Below are 17,209 nucleotides of genomic sequence, written 5' to 3'. Positions count from 1 at the left end.
AATACTCAACTGATTTTCAAGTGGTTTTTATTCTAATTGCTTCCCCCACCGCCCCCCCCCAGACAAATTAATGAGCACAAGAATGGCAAGTCTTGAATCTGAGCTTTCACACACATACAAATGAGAGCAGTAAGCTTAGAAAAGATTGCACAACCAAAACTGCACGGGAAATGGGATGATTGTGAACATCTGGGACATAAAAAGGCAACTTCTCCACGGTTCCGTTTTGCTACTCTAAGCGGTTATCATCAAACCCAAAGAGCAGTTTAGGAAAACACTCTTTCTGAACGAAGTGGAGCTCGCTGGCAACTAGCACTACAAGAGGGTCTGTGATGAGACGATTCTCATAGTACAGGTTCTTGCCGACGCCCGTGCACAGCGTAAGGGGAGGCTCAGCCCCTCTGCAGACTGTGCTCTGCAAAGGGAACGTGGGCAGGCCTCGCTGGAGGAGGCGTGTGCATTAGTGATGCCACAAAGCTCTCCTGGGGGTGCTTTACTCTTTTCTACATAAGAGGCGTGGGCATCATATTCTCCAGCTACTTATCCACCCCTACATTTTTTAAAGTGATTTTTTAAAAGTGAGGTAAACACATACTCACAAATGCGTAAGTGACGGATATGCAACCACAACCTGGACTGGACTGGGGCAGGATGGACACAGCCAGGGCCTGTCCAGGTTCTCCTTCTGTCCCCCTCAGCAGGTGCTGCAGGCCCACATGACTGCCCTCTGATATAAACCTGGACACCAAAGCTTGGGTGGTTAGCAACACTGCGCGTGTCATCGTACATGCTGCTGGGAGAATGAGGTACCATCAGGTCGCTCCGCCAGGAGAGGACACCTGCAAAGCTGTGCCCGGTTCTCCTGGACTGGACCCCGTGCACCTCTTCCCTTGGCCGATTGTAATCTGTATCTTTTTTTTTTGGGGGGGGGGCGGGTGTATTAATTTTTTAAAATAAATTATTTTATTTTATTTTTATTTATTTTTGGCTGCGTTGGGTCTTTGTTGCTGCGCGCGGGCTTTCTCCAGTTGCGGCGAGCAGGGACTACTCTTTGTTGATGTGCGCGGGCTTCTCATTGCGGTGGCTTCTTTTGTTGTGGAGCACGGGCTCTAGGCACGCAGGCTTTAGTAGCCGTGGCACATGGACTCAGTAGTTGTGGCACGTGGGCTCAGGAGTTGTGGCGCACAGGCTTAGTGGCTCCGCGGCATGTGGGATCTTCCCGGACCAGGGCTTGAACCCGTGTCCCCTGCATTGGCAGGCGGATTCTTAACCACCGCGCCACCAGGGAAGCCCCTTGATAAAATTTTAATGGAGAAAAGTTGAAGCTATCAATTCAAAATAAAGGGCACTATCAGATGTTGCATAAACAAGACATTTGAACAAACAAAATATAAACCGAATTATACTACAATTAAGAGGAACATAACAGAAATGGAGACACATAGGATTGACTTTGATTGAGCTGTATCTTTTCTCCCCAGCCTTCCTGAGATATAGCTGACATATGCCAATGTGTACATTGTGATGCTCTGACACACGGATATACACTGTGGAAGGGTTACACAACAGGCTACTCAACACAGGCATGGCCTCACACAATTAACCTGTGTCTACTTCAGGGAGAGCACCATGCAGTATATTATAACCTGTATCTTGTGCTGTAATCCACTGAGTGTGACAGTTGCTAAATTCTGTGAATCCTTCTAGCAAACCATCGAGCCTGAGGGTGCTCTAGGGGGCGCAGCCCACAAACCACCAGAAAGGCACTGCTTCCATCTCCTGGCAGACATGAGCACGTGAGACATCACTGCTTTACAGGATTTTATTTTATTTCTATTTATTTTTTTATTTTGGTCGGGCGGCTTGTGGGATCTTAGTTCCCCGACCAGGGATCGAACCCGGGCCGCGGCAGTGAAAGCACCGAATCCTAACCGCTGGACCGCCAGGGAACTCCCTCACATGATTTTAAAGGTACTTTCGTCCTCTACTCACATGGACAAACTGTTCAGGTCTTCCTGATTTATTATTTAATGAAACTAATATTTTCCTTTATGATTTCTAAAGCAAAGGCTACCATTACCTCAGAGAAATGCCTGTCTTTACCGTTTCATAAAGATTCTCTTTCTAAACAGGGACAACATTAGCAATGGAGAAGAGCCACTGCAGTCAAAAATATTTTTAGAGCCTCAGCTGAACAATAAGCCCTGAACTTGGGTTTAAATTAAGATAGTTGAACCATTAAAATGACTTCCCGAATCCGGGGAAACGTGTCTTGCATAAGAAGTCATTCCACGGTCCCAGGAAACACGGCGGAGCCTCCTGGGTGATGTGTCAGCTGCTGGGATTACAGAGGGCAATGCCGCTTAATCATTTTTGGAGATGCAATTATTCAAAAATATTAAGAGGAACACCCTTTTCCTGGTTATCTAAACTCCTCATTGGGAATCCAAAGCACCCCCCCAAACCGAAAACAAAACCCAGACTGAAGACTGCTACTCCCGATTATTTTATTATCTGCTAGAGAATGGTGCTGGCAGACTTCCCTCTTCCTCGAGTGGAAAAATACCCTGGAAAAAATTTAATAAAAACAGGGACTGCATTATGCTCACTCTTAAAGTCTACTTGAGTTCTGCAGCAGAAGGAATCAAAATGCAGCCCAAGAAGACGATAGAGTGAGAAAATGAGAATCCCATTACAACTCCACTTTCCAATAAAAACTAACTGGAAGAAGAAACATCCCACAGCTCAAGGATGTGTATCAGGGGTTCTCAACTGGAGATGATTCTGAGATGAGGGGTTGAGAACCCCTCAACCCCTCCAGTTGAGGGGTTCTCAACTGGAGATGATTCTGCCAAATAGCCAGGGGACATTTGGCAAAGTGGAGACATTTTTGGCTGTAACACGGGAGGGTGGGGAAGCGTTGCTGTCATCCAGTGGGTGGAGACCAGGGATGCGGTTTAACAACCTACAATACCAGACAGCCGCACCGGCAAAGAACAACCCGCCCCAAATGTCAACAGTGCTGCGGCTGAGAAACCCTGGCTCTTTCCTGACTGCCAGGAGAGGCTGACAGTCTTTTGATACTGCACGCTCCTGTGGCCATTCAGAATATCTCCAGAGATTAAGACCCTCAACTCTGCCCACCTAATAGAATTCTTCAAGCTAAAGACCATGAGGGGATATTTAACAACCTCGTACAACACTGGAAAAGGGATGAGGAACACTGCATAGACTTTTATCCTCCCCGTAAAAATACAGCCCGTCCAGTACCTATGGTCCCAATCAAATGCAGAATTGCTTCTCACGACAATTACCCAGGAGGAGACGGCCAGGTGAGCACGGCACCGAGTTTGCTGAGTTCCCAAGGAAGCAAAAACTCGTGCTATGTACACATGACCACTGCCGTTCACCTTCAGATGACCTTTCTTTATTTTTTCTGTTTCCAAAAGCCCCAGAAGGTGAGTGTGGCTATCCACTTCTTAGTTAATACAGCTATTAGTGGAATCCGAGTAAAACAGACACCCCATCAAAACCTAGGCCTAGGGGCTTCCCTGGTGGTGCAGTGGTTGAGAGTCCGCCTGCCAATGCAGGGGACACGGGTTCGTGCCCCGGTCCGGGAGGATCCCACACGCTGCGGAGCGGCTGGGCCCGTGAGCCATGGCCACTGAGACTGCGTGTCCGGAGCCTGTGCGCCGCAAAGGGAGAGGCCACAACAGTGAGAGGCCCACGTACCGAAAACAACAACAACAACAACAACAAAACCCTAGGCCTGCACAATGGCTAATGACCTGCAAATTCTAATTAAAATTTCTCGGCCTCGGTTGTATTACTGACCTCTCTCTCTCTCTCACACACACACACACACACACAGCTCTGCAGACCATGGAAGTGCAAAATTATCACTCCTGTTTAATTTTTTTGTTTAATAATTTCAAGATTATCATGGACTGACGGGAAGTTGTGAAAACAGTGGAGTCCTGTGTGCCTTTCAGCCAGCCTCCCCCAATGGTGACATCTCATCTCGCCCTAGGACAATATCAAAACCGAGAAGTTACATCCAACCGACTGGTCACCTGACTGCAAACCTTCTCCAGGTTTCGCCATTTCTGACCTGTGCGTGTGCGCACGCGCATCACCTACGCACGTAGCGTGTAAGATTTTATCCCATGTGTCCATGTGTGATCATCTCTGCGGTCAAGACGCAGAGCTCTTTCATCAGCATGAAAGAACTCCCCCACAGCAGCCCTGTGCAGGTGGCCCAGCCACCCGACGCCCGGCAGTCATCTCTGCAGGCTTGCCCTTTTCAGAGCGCTCTACAAAAGGAACCCCACAGTCTGCGGCCTTTGACGATGGCTTGTGGTTTCCAGCACATCTCCTTGGAGACTCACCCAGGCTGTGCCATGTATCGATAATTCGTTCCCACTTATTGCTGAGTGGGACTCTGGGATATGGACATATCACAATCTGCTGAGCCAATCACAGACATTTGGGAAATCTCCAGTATACTGCTATTGCAAAACATGCTGTTTTCAGCATTATTTTTAAAAAATAACCAGATTTTTGTAGGATACCAACCTAGCTTAAAAATGACGCTACGTGTGCCAAGGACTCACCCCAAATGCTGTATGGTTCTATTAAGAAGCCTTTCAGTGTTAATAATGTTACTGTGGAATTTAAGTGGTTTCTTATCTTCCTTTTGAGACGTATTTTCCAAACTCTGAAATACGCTATACAGAAAACTTACCTATAATGCTGTGATTTATTTAAAAGTTGTGGTTAAAATATACATGACACAAATGCACCGTGTTACCTATCTGAAGTGTCCAGCTCAGTGGCATGAAACACATTCATACTGTTGTGCAACCATCCTCACCGTCCACCTCCAGAATCTGTTCATCTTCCCAAGCGGAGACTCCATCCCCTTCCCACACGAACTCCCCCTTCCCTCCTTCACCTGCCGGCACCCACCTTTCCGTCCGTGTGGACGTGACTCCTCCAGGGACCTCGTGTGAGTGGAATCGCGCAGGATCTGCCTTTTGTCCTGGCTTACTTCACTGAGTGCAGGGCCCTCAAGGTCCATCCCCGTGGGAGCACGGGTCCGAGTTGCCTTGCTTCGTAAGGCCGGGTAACATCCCACTGAATGGAGGAACCACACTGTGCTTCCCTCTCACCCGTCATGGACACTGGGTTGCTTCCACTGTGATTTTTTTTTTTTTGGGGGGGCTGTGTTGGGTCTTCGTTTCTGTGTGAGGGCTTTCTCCAGTTGCGGTGAGTGGGGACCACTCTTCATCGTGGTGCGCAGGCCTCTCACTGTCGTGGCCTCTCCCGTTGCAGAGCACGGGCTCCAGACACGCAGGCTCAGCAGTTGTGGCTCACGGGCTCCAGACGCGCAGGCTCAGCAGTTGTGGCTCACGGGCCTAGTCACTCCGCGGCACGTGGGATCCTCCCAGACCAAGGCTCGAACCCGTGTCCCCTGAATCGGCAGGCTGATTCCCAACCACTGTGCCACCAGGGAAGCCCCCACTGTGATTTTTTTTTTTTTTTTTTTTTTGCGGTACGCGGGCCTCTCACTGCTGTGGCCTCTCCCGTTGCGGAGCACAGGCTCCGGACGCGCAGGCTCAGCGGCCATGGCTCACGGGCCCAGCCGCTCCGTGGCATGTGGGATCCTCCCGGACCGGGGCACGAACCTGCGCCCCCTGCATCGGCAGGCGGACTCCCAACCCCTGCGCCACCAAGGAAGCCCCAGACTTTTACTTTTGAAAACCACTGATGTTCCTCTCAGAATAAGGCACCTACGGCAATGCTAATATAGGCAAAACATATGTGTAATAGATTGGCCTCTCGACCACGCATCATGACAGATCAGAAAGTAAATTCCAGCGTATGAGGAGTTTTCAATCCTACTGGGAAGTCTTTAAATCTCTACAATGAAGAAAGAAGTTCACCATCCTGCTGATTTGTGATATATGATAAATGAATTTCTACCATCTATCATAATGATAAGCTCCTCTTACCGTCTAAAATGTTAAAAAAAACAGCCACTGGGGACACGCAGCCAGGTAACACACCCGCACCTGGCAAAACGTTAGGGAAACAACTTCTCACTTGTGTTCCTTGTTCACTGTTACGGTTACCACCACAGTCGTCAAGTGGTTTTGATTAAGCCTGTCTGTTCTTCCTGGTGTGCAAATGTCAGTCACAAAACTCACAGTAGAGAAACACTTCCCCAAGTTTCAATGACATTAATACCTTGGGTGTGTAGTCAAATCAACGCATGGAAACTTTTAGCATCTGCCCTACCTGGGGCCCTGCCGGTCGGAATCCTGCTATCTACCTGGAAGCCGGCCCAGACGGACATATGTCCTGCCCACACGCTCGGTCTTACCCACTGGAGGGCTGGCCAGGCTGCAGAGTTTCCTAGTTTCCCGCAGAAAGGTGCCTGCTTAAGGAGGAGCCGGTGTGCACGGGCGGACCTTCTCTCACTCAGCAGATCTGGGGAAACCGTGACCCCGGTACAGGCTCACGAAGGCTAATTTTAAACCCTGAGAGGAAGCGTAAAACTTCATCAGTATCCTGTAGATATATCTGCGGGGGACAGTGTCCTTTTCCTTACTTCCCAACATGTCCTGCGCCCCAGGCACCAATGAGCTCTACAACTCGAATCAAACCTATAAAACCACGGATGGCTGTGAAGTGCCTCGCTGCCGAGTGGGACAGAAGAGGATGTGGTGGCTTCTGATAAACTAAACCCACACTTGCCACTCGGCCAAGCAATCCCACTCCCAGATACCAACCCAAGAGAAATGAAAGCCCACATACAACAAAAGCCTGTACGCAAACGTTTGTGGCAGCCTTGGCTGTAATCGTCAAAACCTGGGGACAACTCAAATGTTCTCACACAGGACAAAGGACTAACCGCCCTGCATCCCTAAAATGGAATATGATGTAGCAATAAAGAAGGAACTACTGATGTACGCACCAGTGTGAACGAACGTCAAACGCACCGAGAGAGGCCAGACCGTCAAGGCTCCCTGCTGGAAGATTCCACTCCTAAAACATTCTCGCAGAGGCAAAACTACAGGGACAGGAAGCAGAGAGGTGCTTGCCAGGGGCTGCAGTGGGGGGAAGGGCCACAGGGGACTTTTTGGGGTGATGGAGCTGTTCCGTATCTTGATTGTGCTGGTGGTTACACAACTGTAAACGTTTGGCAAACACTGCAAATCTGTACTCCAAAAAGGATGAATTTTATGGCATGAAAATTATACCTTACATTAAAAAAAGAGAGAAAGAAAAAGCAAAAGATGGTACAGAAGAGGGTGGGGAGGGGAGAAGCAGCCACATCTAACAAGGAGAGGCCACGTCTGTCTTCTCCAAGGCTGCCAACTGAGATGAATGAGAAAAAGGTCTTGCCATCGTTTAACGTCATGGAGAATCTGGCCCCAAACCCACAGACCTTCTCTCCTTTCCAGAATGGTGACATTGACCCAGCTCCATATGAGACCATCTTTCCCTCCATCCGTCATGGAGCTGGTCCTGTGCGCACGACATAACAAAGACACTCGAGCTTGTTTGTGACAGATCTCCAAACCCATTCATTGAGCTCCTTCACCAGAGCCTTGGCAACTCCTGGCAGGTAACCCCCCTGGTTGTGTAAAGAGCTGCCTGCCACCAACGCTAGCGTCCACTGGGTCCCTGCCCCACTGGATCTGGGAGAACAAATTTTCTTTATAATTTAGATTTGAGGATGAGGCCCCAGAGGAAGTATTTAATATGCCTACAGAGACTCACTCATCGGATGTCCTCACTTCTCATACCGACGCCGGGCTCCGCCACTGTATTCACGAAGAGCAGCGGGGAGGAACTCACGGTTCGCCCAGCGTTTGGAGGGGCTGCTCGCAGAAGCCCAGGCAGGCTGACACGCATGCACACTGAAAGAGCATGGAAAACACTGAGCAGCTCAGAGAGGCTGTGCCTCCTTAAACAGGTTGTTCATTGTTCGAACCTGGAGTTGTTTTACAGAGACAGCCCTGTGTCAGCACAAGACAAGAACCCATCTCCAGGATGACCTTGGAACCAAGAATCTTCAGTCTGTGGAACTCAGAGAACAGAAACGTTGCCACCAGAGCCCTTCGTGAAGCGAGAGACCCTTCCGTAAGGAAAACCTGGCTTCCAGCAGCGCGAGGAGCTTGTACGGGCTGACTGGAGACTAGCCCGTCAGCTTCCAAGTTCAAAACTCCCCCAGCCCTTTGAGTTTTGCCCCAAACCCTGGATCAGGGAGACAGATGTGAGTCCTGGCAGGTTGACCTCGCAAAAGACCTCCTTCTTCTCTCAAAAGCTGGTGACACAGTACTGGCTTATATGCGTGCTGGGCAGTGAGCCTTTGCTCGGATCGTGAAGGGAACTTACGGGCTGCGTGGCAAAGACGCTCTGCCACAATCTGCTTCTTAAAAATTGCCCAGACGGCAGATCTGACCACACGACTAACCCCTGTAAGGCAGAGGCCAACGGACTCCTAGCCCTCAAAACTGGACTACCGGTAACTCATGCAAAAACCAACTGAGCCACTCTGGTGCCAGAGCTGGTCAAAATCTCCTCCTGCTGAGTTGAAAAGCCTTGCTTACTAACTAACCAGCTTCACGTATCAGGCTGCCATGAAGCGCACCTGTGAGATGTCACAAATCAATAGTGTTTAGGGAGGGCTTTCTACGGGCACGGCCCTTGCTTCAGACAACGAACGGTGACAAGAAGCCTTGAAGGAAAAGGCTGTGGAATATATACACAGCTGGGTGAAGGTCAGGGAGGAGTCCCAGATGATACGGTCAGGGAAGAGTCCCAGATGATACGAACTCTGCCTCTTGAGGGCAGAAACACAAAACAAGCCCATGTTCAAGATTCTTTCCTGAGTTTGCAGAGATGAGATGTGGATTCCCACAACACTTTCAGGAAAGTATCATTTCAATACCCTGCCTTCCTGCTATCTGGGGGGATGAATGTTCTGTCGGTTATCTTACTTGCAGCCGAAAGCATCCTACCTGATATGTGACACGTTTAGTGCAGGACTCTCTGCATCGGCTCAGGCCGCAGGACCAGGAGTGCCCGTGGTTGCAGGGAACTTGTCCCTTGGGGCGGGGGGGCGGGGGACCTCTGAGTCTATTCCTGGTTGTGAGGTGATGAGCAGATCTACCAGAGAACCAGGGGTCTGCCTCACTGCGGGGTCCTCACCACCTACCATCTCCGTCCTCCTCCACGCCCACTTTCTTCTACACACAACCTGAGGATGAAGATTACTGAAGACGCCACAACAGAGAACTTTCAACCTCTAGCAGAGAAGCCACGCTGGGAGGGGTTGAGGAATGAATCACTCGTCACAATACAGGACTTAGTTAGCTTTAATGCATTTGACGGTGGTAAAGGAGAGAGAGCACAGATACTTAATCAAGAGACTTTTTTCTTTCTTTTCTTTTTCTTTTTTTTTTAAATTAGAAAGGAGACATTGACAGGCCAAGGAGAAGGTGCTCCTGGCACTTGGTGGGTGCTCAATAAACATACGCTTAACCAAAGCTTGAGATTTGAGATAAACATGTACAACAACCCCCAAATGAACACTTACACCTTAGGCATTTCTTCTCTGGGGCATGTCCTCGTGGGGTACTCGAGTCAGTCGTCAGAGGAAGACAGAGTCATCTCTTAACTCCTCACTCAACCTATGGGACTTTCTCTAGGGAGTCTGACAAATCAGGACAGCAGTTCAGCAGACGTTACATGCAATCAGCGTTGATGAAATTCTATACGTTGCTGTCTCCCAAGTCTCCCTCTCAGTTGCCTGGTTACAGAAACTTTATCAACAAATGTGAGACAAATGTAAACAGACACCAAAAAAGGAAGTTTCGCCTTTCTGGGGGAGGAATGGAGATTTCTGTGTTTACTCAAAGAGGTGCACAACGCTCTTGCCCCACGGCCCGGGAGAAACCTTTCTCTGGGTTACACGAAAGCTTTCTTTCGCACCCTTGATTCTCCCCGCTGTGCGCAGACGGAGGCGGGAATTGTAGCCTGTCATTGGTTCACACATTGTGACTGTGCTTTTACCTTCATCCTATCTTTGGGAGGAGGTGTTTCTAAAAGGAAAGAATCCCAAATGCAATGCTGGAAATCTACAGGGAGACAGGGTGGGGTACATGGAATTTTCACTTGCAATCGTTTCTGGGAATCTATCAGATCAGTGCTAGGGGAACACTTGTACTGCAGCTGAGATTCCCTGGTTAAGTTCTGAGGTTAAGGCATCAGAGCAGTGGTGGTGATTGCCCTGGTTTACAGGGGGAGGCAGTGCCTATTTTGTTTTGCTTATCCATTTTTTATACTATGTTCTGGCAAAAGCTAATCCAAATGTTCGAGTGTATATGTAGAAAGAACGTGTACTTTCCACGACTAATTCTAGCTGGGGTCGCTGCAGAAAGAGAGATCCAGGCTTGGTGGGGAGAGGTTTATTTATAACATGCTACATGCCCGATGTATTTCATCCCTTTTGCCCAGAATAACCTTTTTTTTTCCTTCTAATTTATTTATTTAATTTTTCGGCTGCGTTTGGGTCTTTGTTGCTCTGAGCAGGCTTTTCTCTAGTTGCGGAGAATGCGGGCGACTCTTCCTCGTGGTGCACGGGCTTCTCACTGCGGTGGCTTCTCTTGTTGCAGAGCACCGGCTCTAGGCGCTGTGGGCTTCAGTTGTTGCAGCATGCAGGCTCAGTAGTTGTGGCTCGTGGCTCTAGAGCGCAGGCTCAATAGTTGTGGCGCACGTGCTCAGCTGCTCCGCAGCATGTCGGATCTTCCTGGACCAGGGCTCAAACCCATGTCCCCTGCACTGGCAGGCGGATTCTTAACCACTGCGCCACCAGGGAAGCCCCAGGATAACCATTTTTCCAATGGGTAAATAATGTGTTCAAGAATAAGAATCGAGCCATTTGGTTTGCCTTCAAGGCCTGCCCATCGCACCCTTCTGGGCTGACCCTGAAAGAGCCCGTCCCAGGGGCCCACAGTTGGTTCACCCTGAGTCCTAGCACGTGTGTTTCTGGCAAGTGGGACCTGGGAATTGGCTTCCTTCTTGAAAAATCAAGTTGCAGAATATATAAAACATGACACCAAGTGTATAAAGCTTAACTGTGTGCAGAGCAAACTGTTATAGGTTGAACTGTCCCCTCAAATTCACATGTTGAAGTCCTACCCCCCAGCACTCCTCAGAATGTGACGTTATTTGGAAAAAGGCTTACTGCAGATGTAATTAGTTAAGATGAGGTCGTACTGGAACACCATGAGCCCCTAATCCAATATGACTGTGTCTTTACAAAAGGAGAAACCTGACAAGTTTAGACAGAGAGGTACATGCAGAGGGAGAATGCCACGGGAAGGTGCAGGTATGTATCAGGGGAGGATGCACCTACAGGCCAAGGAGAGCCAAAGACAGCCGGGAAAGCACCAGAAGCTGGGAGAGAGGCTGGGACAGACGCCACCACAGCCCTCAGAAGGAGCCACGCCAGCTGACACCTGGCTTTGAGACCGCTATCCTGCAGAACACTGAGACGATATATTTCTGTTCAAGCCACCCCACCAAATCACCCCACCCCCATATAAATACACCATATGTACACACCAGCCCACAAATGCCCTCCCTGTGCTGGAGGCCAGGAACCCCAAATCACCCCACCTCCATATAAACACACCATATGTACACACCAGCCCACTAATGCCCTCCCTGTGCTGGGGGCCAGGAACCCCAAATCACCCCACCCCCATATATACACACCATATGTGTACACCAGCCCATAAATGCCCTCCCTGTGCTGGGGACCAAGACCCCAAATCACCCCACCCCCATATATACACACCATATGCACACACCAGCCCATAAATGCCCTCCCTGTGCTGGGGGCCAGGAACCCCAAATCACCCCACCCCCATATATACACACCATATGTACACACCAGCCCATAAATGCCCTCCCTCTGCTGGGGGCCAGGAACCCCAAATCACCCCCGCCCCTCACCGTATCTATCACAACTGCTCTTGATCTTAATTCCAACCTGATTTCACGTGAACAGAAACGTCAGGGGAAAGAACATACTGCCTCATCCCGCCCCCGGAATGGGACGGCCCCAGAACCTTCTCCTCCCTCCTGTAATCCTCTGAACAAGAGTGTTCTGAGCTCTTCTTTTTCTATAGCCTGAGTGTTCGACCAGTGCATGGTTGCTCGCCTTGCACTTGGCGTGTGGAAGATGATTTCCTACGGACAGGAAGCCTCCGTCTTACCTGACTCCTGGAGATAGCGATACACCAGAAAGTTCACCTCGTCACTGGTTATGCTCATCTTAGCCTCACCTCGCGGCGATGAGGTCTTTACGAAGCGGGGGCCACCTTCTGTGAGAACGCTGAGAGGAGAAAGTGGAAGAGAGTTTTGAAGCACTGCTTGTAGTTTTTTTTTTTTTTTTACTGCATTCTTTCTGAGATGATTAAAAAATACAATACTCAGGATGTTGTCCGTGTCAAGGTAATTAATGCCTGATCCGTGTTGTATTTCGTGATTACATAAAGATTTTATATTTGTGTGTGTGTGTGTGTGCATGTATATATAGACACATTCATACAGGTGAAAGTTTTCCCAAAAAAGATGAGTTGGTGTATTTTATAAATGCTGGGATGGACTCACATATAAACCACTAATGGAGACAAACTCAGGGACCACAGAAAATGAGAACAAACACTGATTTTTTTTTTTTTTTTTTTTTTTTTTGCTGTACGCGGGCCTCTCACTGTTGTGGCCTCTCTCGTTGCAGAGCACAGGCTCTGGACGGGCAGGCTCAGCGGCCATGGCTCACGGGCTCAGCCGCTCCGCGGCATGTGGGATCCTCCCGGACCGGGGCACGAACCCGTGTCCCCTGCATCGGCAGGCGGACTCTCAACCACTGCGCCACCAGGGAAGCCCCGAAACACTGATTTTTTATTCACTAAAGTGTGAGTTATGATCACAACGCAGTCGACAGCGAGCTTGAACGGAATCCCGATGCGCAGTAGGACAGACGCGGCTGCCTTCGATGCCGCCCTTCCCTAGACAGATGGGGAAGACGACCGGGTAGGCCAGCAGGCACGTCGACACCCCCAGGCAGGGCGACCATATGGTCTGGAAAACACCTGTGGCTCTGAAGCAGCGAATAATCATAACACCTTCCACTGATAAAAGTTCAGTGATGAACTTGACCGTCACTGAACCTACAGGGTGCACATGGCCCTGAGAAGGCAGACACACATCAGTGCGGAGCTAAGTCAGCGTATGTGTCACCCTGACATGACTTCTACACAGAGGCCAGGTGTCAGGAAGCCAGCCCATGGGCACAGAGAGCACCTACATCGTTTGTGTTTTGCCACAGAACTGGCTGCGTCAGTCTGGCCGAGACCGCAGTACTGGAAGGCACGTAGAAACCTGGGGGAGGAGTGAGGGGATGATGAGAACTTCGGAAGCCTCTGTGTCTGAGGCAGACAAGAAGAGCGAGCCTTATTTTCTTCACAATCCTACGTCAGACCTATGAGCACCCTGGCCCAAAGAGGACCGAAGTCACTCAAATAGAACTCTTGTACCCACAGACAGAGCAGAATTCACACGTGTGCAAGAGCATTCACTCCAAATGGCAGTGGCCAAGAAGGGCCGCAGCTTCCTTCAGTTGTGTCGTCAATACTGAACATTTCAGGCTGTTTGGGAACTGTCTTCAGAGTCCACGCCATATGTTTTCAGGCAGCTTTATGGTGGCAAATCTTTCATTATTGAATTACAATTAAATTTCCATTTGTTTAGAACAAGGTAAAAGGACAAAACGCACATTTCAAGTTGGGAGGATTTGAATTAAAGGTTGTCATAATGGACACACCCCACGATGGCCCCCCAATGAGTCCCACCTGATATAATCCCCTCCCTTCCAGTGTGGGCAGGACCTATGACTCCCTTTTACCACACAGAATATGTCAAAGGAGACGGATGCCACACCCTGGTTAGGTTATATGGCAAGGATGACCGGATGTCACTCCTACAATTGTTACATTACATTGTATAAGACTCTTAGTGGACTAGAGAAAGACGCTCCTACCGGCCTTCACACGAACCGCCCAGGGAACCAAGGGCAGTCTTTAGCAAGCTGTGCGCCTCAGTCCTACAACCACAAGAAAACTGAGTTCTGCCAACAGTGTGGGCTTGGAAGAAGACCCTTCCCTTCTCAGCTCTAAATAAGGATGCAGCCCAGCCACCACGTGGCTGCAGCCTCTGGAGACCCTGTGCAGAGGAGCCCCGCACGTGCCCGGTCTCCCAACCCTGGGAAACTGTGAGAGAATAAACGTGTTGTTTCTAGCTGCTGAACTTGTGGTCATTTGTTATGCAGCAGCAGATAACTAATGCAGTGGCCTCTTGGGACACTCCAGTTCTCACTTTGTCGTCTTAACAACAAGATTTTAATTTGTAGTTACCAGAATTTTGTCATGCAAAAATACTTATCTTCTTCACTTAATTAGGTGGTATTTCTGCACTTTTGTAGACACTGGAAAGAAAATTTGACGGTCAGAATATACATGTGTCCTGAGACGTCTGCCTGAACTCTGGGGAGCTCACACAGAGGATGGCATTAGGAAGATATCTGAGAGTAAATAAAAAGCTATGAAATCAGAGCATATACAAGTAAAAAAATAAAACATTATTCAAGGGACAGAACAAATAATAACAGAGATGTGCACGGCAGAATAGTGTAGCTCTAAAGAGACTTTTGATGATCCTGAGTGGCAGTAATGATGGTGACTCAGTTCTCATGAGGAATTCAGTTTCAGGTTCTCTCTATGGTAAATGGTAAATGGTGGCGCCACTGGGATGTGATTAGGTCATGAGGGTGGAGCCCTCATGAATGGGTTAGTGCCCTTATAAAAAGAGACCCCAGAGAGTTCTCCCTCTTTCTGCCATGTAAGAACACACTGTTGCACACTTAATAGACTACAGTATAGTGTAAACCTTACATGAAGGGAAGATGGTGTTATCTGGCCCTCACCAGATTCCAAATCTGCTGGTGTCTTGATCTTGGACTTCCAGCCTCCAGAACTGTGAGAAATAAATGTTTGTTGTTTAGGCTGTCCAGTTTATGGTACTGTGTTATAGCAGCGTGAATGGACTCAGACACCACCCCTAACTCCCTTTTACTGTCATTTTGAGTACTTATAAACAGTGAAATCTAATCTAACCAACAGGGTCTCTCAGCCTCAGGGAGTTTGACTTGGGGCCAGACGATTCTCTGTTAGGAGAACGCTCTGCACACTGTAGGATGTTTAGCAGCGTCCCTGGCCTCTTCTCACTAGACTAGACGCCAGCACAACCTCCCCTCCATCCCCTACGGTTGTGATGATCAAAAACACCCCCAGACATTGCCTAATATTACAAATTGCTAAACTGCTGCTGGCTGAGAACAACTGTTATACAGGAAAACTAAGCATTTTGTGTTTGAAATGAATTCCATTTATAAAATTGTAAGACACCGTGGAGCTAGCTCATAGACATTGCTTAATGAAACGGCCACGCTACTAAAAAGGATCCTTAAAATGCACCAGAAGGGCTTGGCTTCTTCAAATAGTCTGTAAACTCTTTCCACAAAATCACATTTTCATAAGGAAAGTGCTGATCTTTGTCTTGCAGCATACAGATCTTCGTTTCCTAAGGAGAAAGTATTTGGATACATACGGACGACACCCCTGCACCCACAGCCTGGTTCACGTTCCCCACCCCACAAGTGTCTGTAATATATGTTAGAAGTGTCTGCACAAGCGTTAGCACAGGACTCTGGAGCAAAAGCATTTAAGATCCTCCAGGGACGGGGGATTATGGACGCCTTCTGTTAGCCCGTTCCTCTGTTCTTCTTTAGGCATTAGCCTTTTTCCCAACTAAGAAAATTTCTGTTTAAGCTCTAGCTCTCTACTTTCTGATCCCAGATTCATCTTCTCTCTGAAATTTTAAGTTAGAATCCAAGATCAGAGTGTTTTCCCCAATATGGTATTAACTTCTTAAAGGATTTTTGATTTGTAAACAGCAGAGGAAAGAAAACAAAAACCATCCCCGGCCTGCGATAGAACCAGGGATGTCATACCATTTGGTCCACAAGAGTGTCATGTGTTTCTACTGACTGGTCCACCTCAACATAGGCACACCTGGAGGTATTGTGGTTCAGTTCCAGACCACAGCAATAAAGTGAGTCACAGGATTTTTTTCTGATTCCCCAGTGCATGTAAGAGGTTTCCATTATACTGTAGTCTATTAAGTGTGCAACAGTATTGTGTCTAAAAAAAGTTATATACCCTAATTAAAAAATTTATTGCTAAAAATGCTAACCAAAATCTGAGCCTTCAGTGAGCTGTAATCTTTTTGCACTAACATCAAAAATCACTGATCACGGGCTTCCCTGGTGGCGCAGTGGTTGAGAGTCCGCCTGCCGATGCAGGGGACGTGGGTTTGTGCCCTGGTCCGGGAGGATCCCACATGCCGCGGAGCGGCTGGGCCCGTAAGCCATGGCCGCTGAGCCTGCGCATCCGGAGCCTGTGCTGCGCAACGGGAGAGGCCACAACAGTGAGAGGCCCGCGTACCGCAAAAAAAAAAAAAAAAAAAATCACTGATCACAAATCACCATAACAGATGTAATAATAATGAAAAGTCTGAAATGGTGCAAGAACTACCCTAATGTGACACAGAGACACAAAGTAGCAAATGCTGTTGGAAAAACGGCGCCAGCTGACTTGCTCGCTGCAGGGCTGGCATCAACCTTCAATCTGTAAAAAACGCGATGTCTCCGAAGTACAACGTGGCATTTATGAGGTACGACTGTACACATGAGGTACATGTATGTACACATATGAGGTATGCCTATACATGTATTAATTTAAAAAAACTGATCTAGGGCTTCCCTGGTGGCGCAGTGGTTTAGAGTCCGCCTGCCGATGCAGGGGACGCGGGTTCGTGCCCCGGTCTGGGAAGATCCCACATGCCGCGGAGTAGCTGGGCCTGTGAGCCATGGCCGCTGAGCCTGCGCGTCCGGAGCCTGTGCTCCGCAACGGGAGAGGCCACAACAGTGAGAGGCCCGCGTACCGCAAAAAACAAACAAACAAAACAACAAAAAAACTGATCTAATAATTGGATCAAAGTCTCCCCCACC

The 17,209-nt window shown here is 48.7% G+C and overlaps 1 protein-coding gene across 9 annotated transcripts in view; it reads right to left on the bottom strand.

Moving 5' to 3' along the window:
• The window catches only part of TBL1X (transducin beta like 1 X-linked), a 228,954-nt gene that overhangs the window by 40,927 nt on the left and 170,818 nt on the right, over positions 1-17,209 (bottom strand). For all 9 annotated transcript variants that reach the window (XM_060291953.2, XM_060291954.2, XM_060291951.2 and 6 more), the window contains one exon: positions 12,297-12,415. In XM_060291953.2, the coding sequence (XP_060147936.1) occupies positions 12,297-12,354 (58 nt within the window). In that variant the 5' untranslated portion in view covers positions 12,355-12,415. The remainder of the gene's footprint in view (positions 1-12,296; positions 12,416-17,209) is intronic.

This window comes from Globicephala melas, chromosome X (assembly GCF_963455315.2).
Source record: "Globicephala melas chromosome X, mGloMel1.2, whole genome shotgun sequence".
Lineage (NCBI taxonomy): Eukaryota > Metazoa > Chordata > Mammalia > Artiodactyla > Delphinidae > Globicephala > Globicephala melas.
The sequence above is the reverse complement of the archived record's forward strand: the minus strand, read 5'-3'. Positions and strand labels throughout refer to the sequence as shown.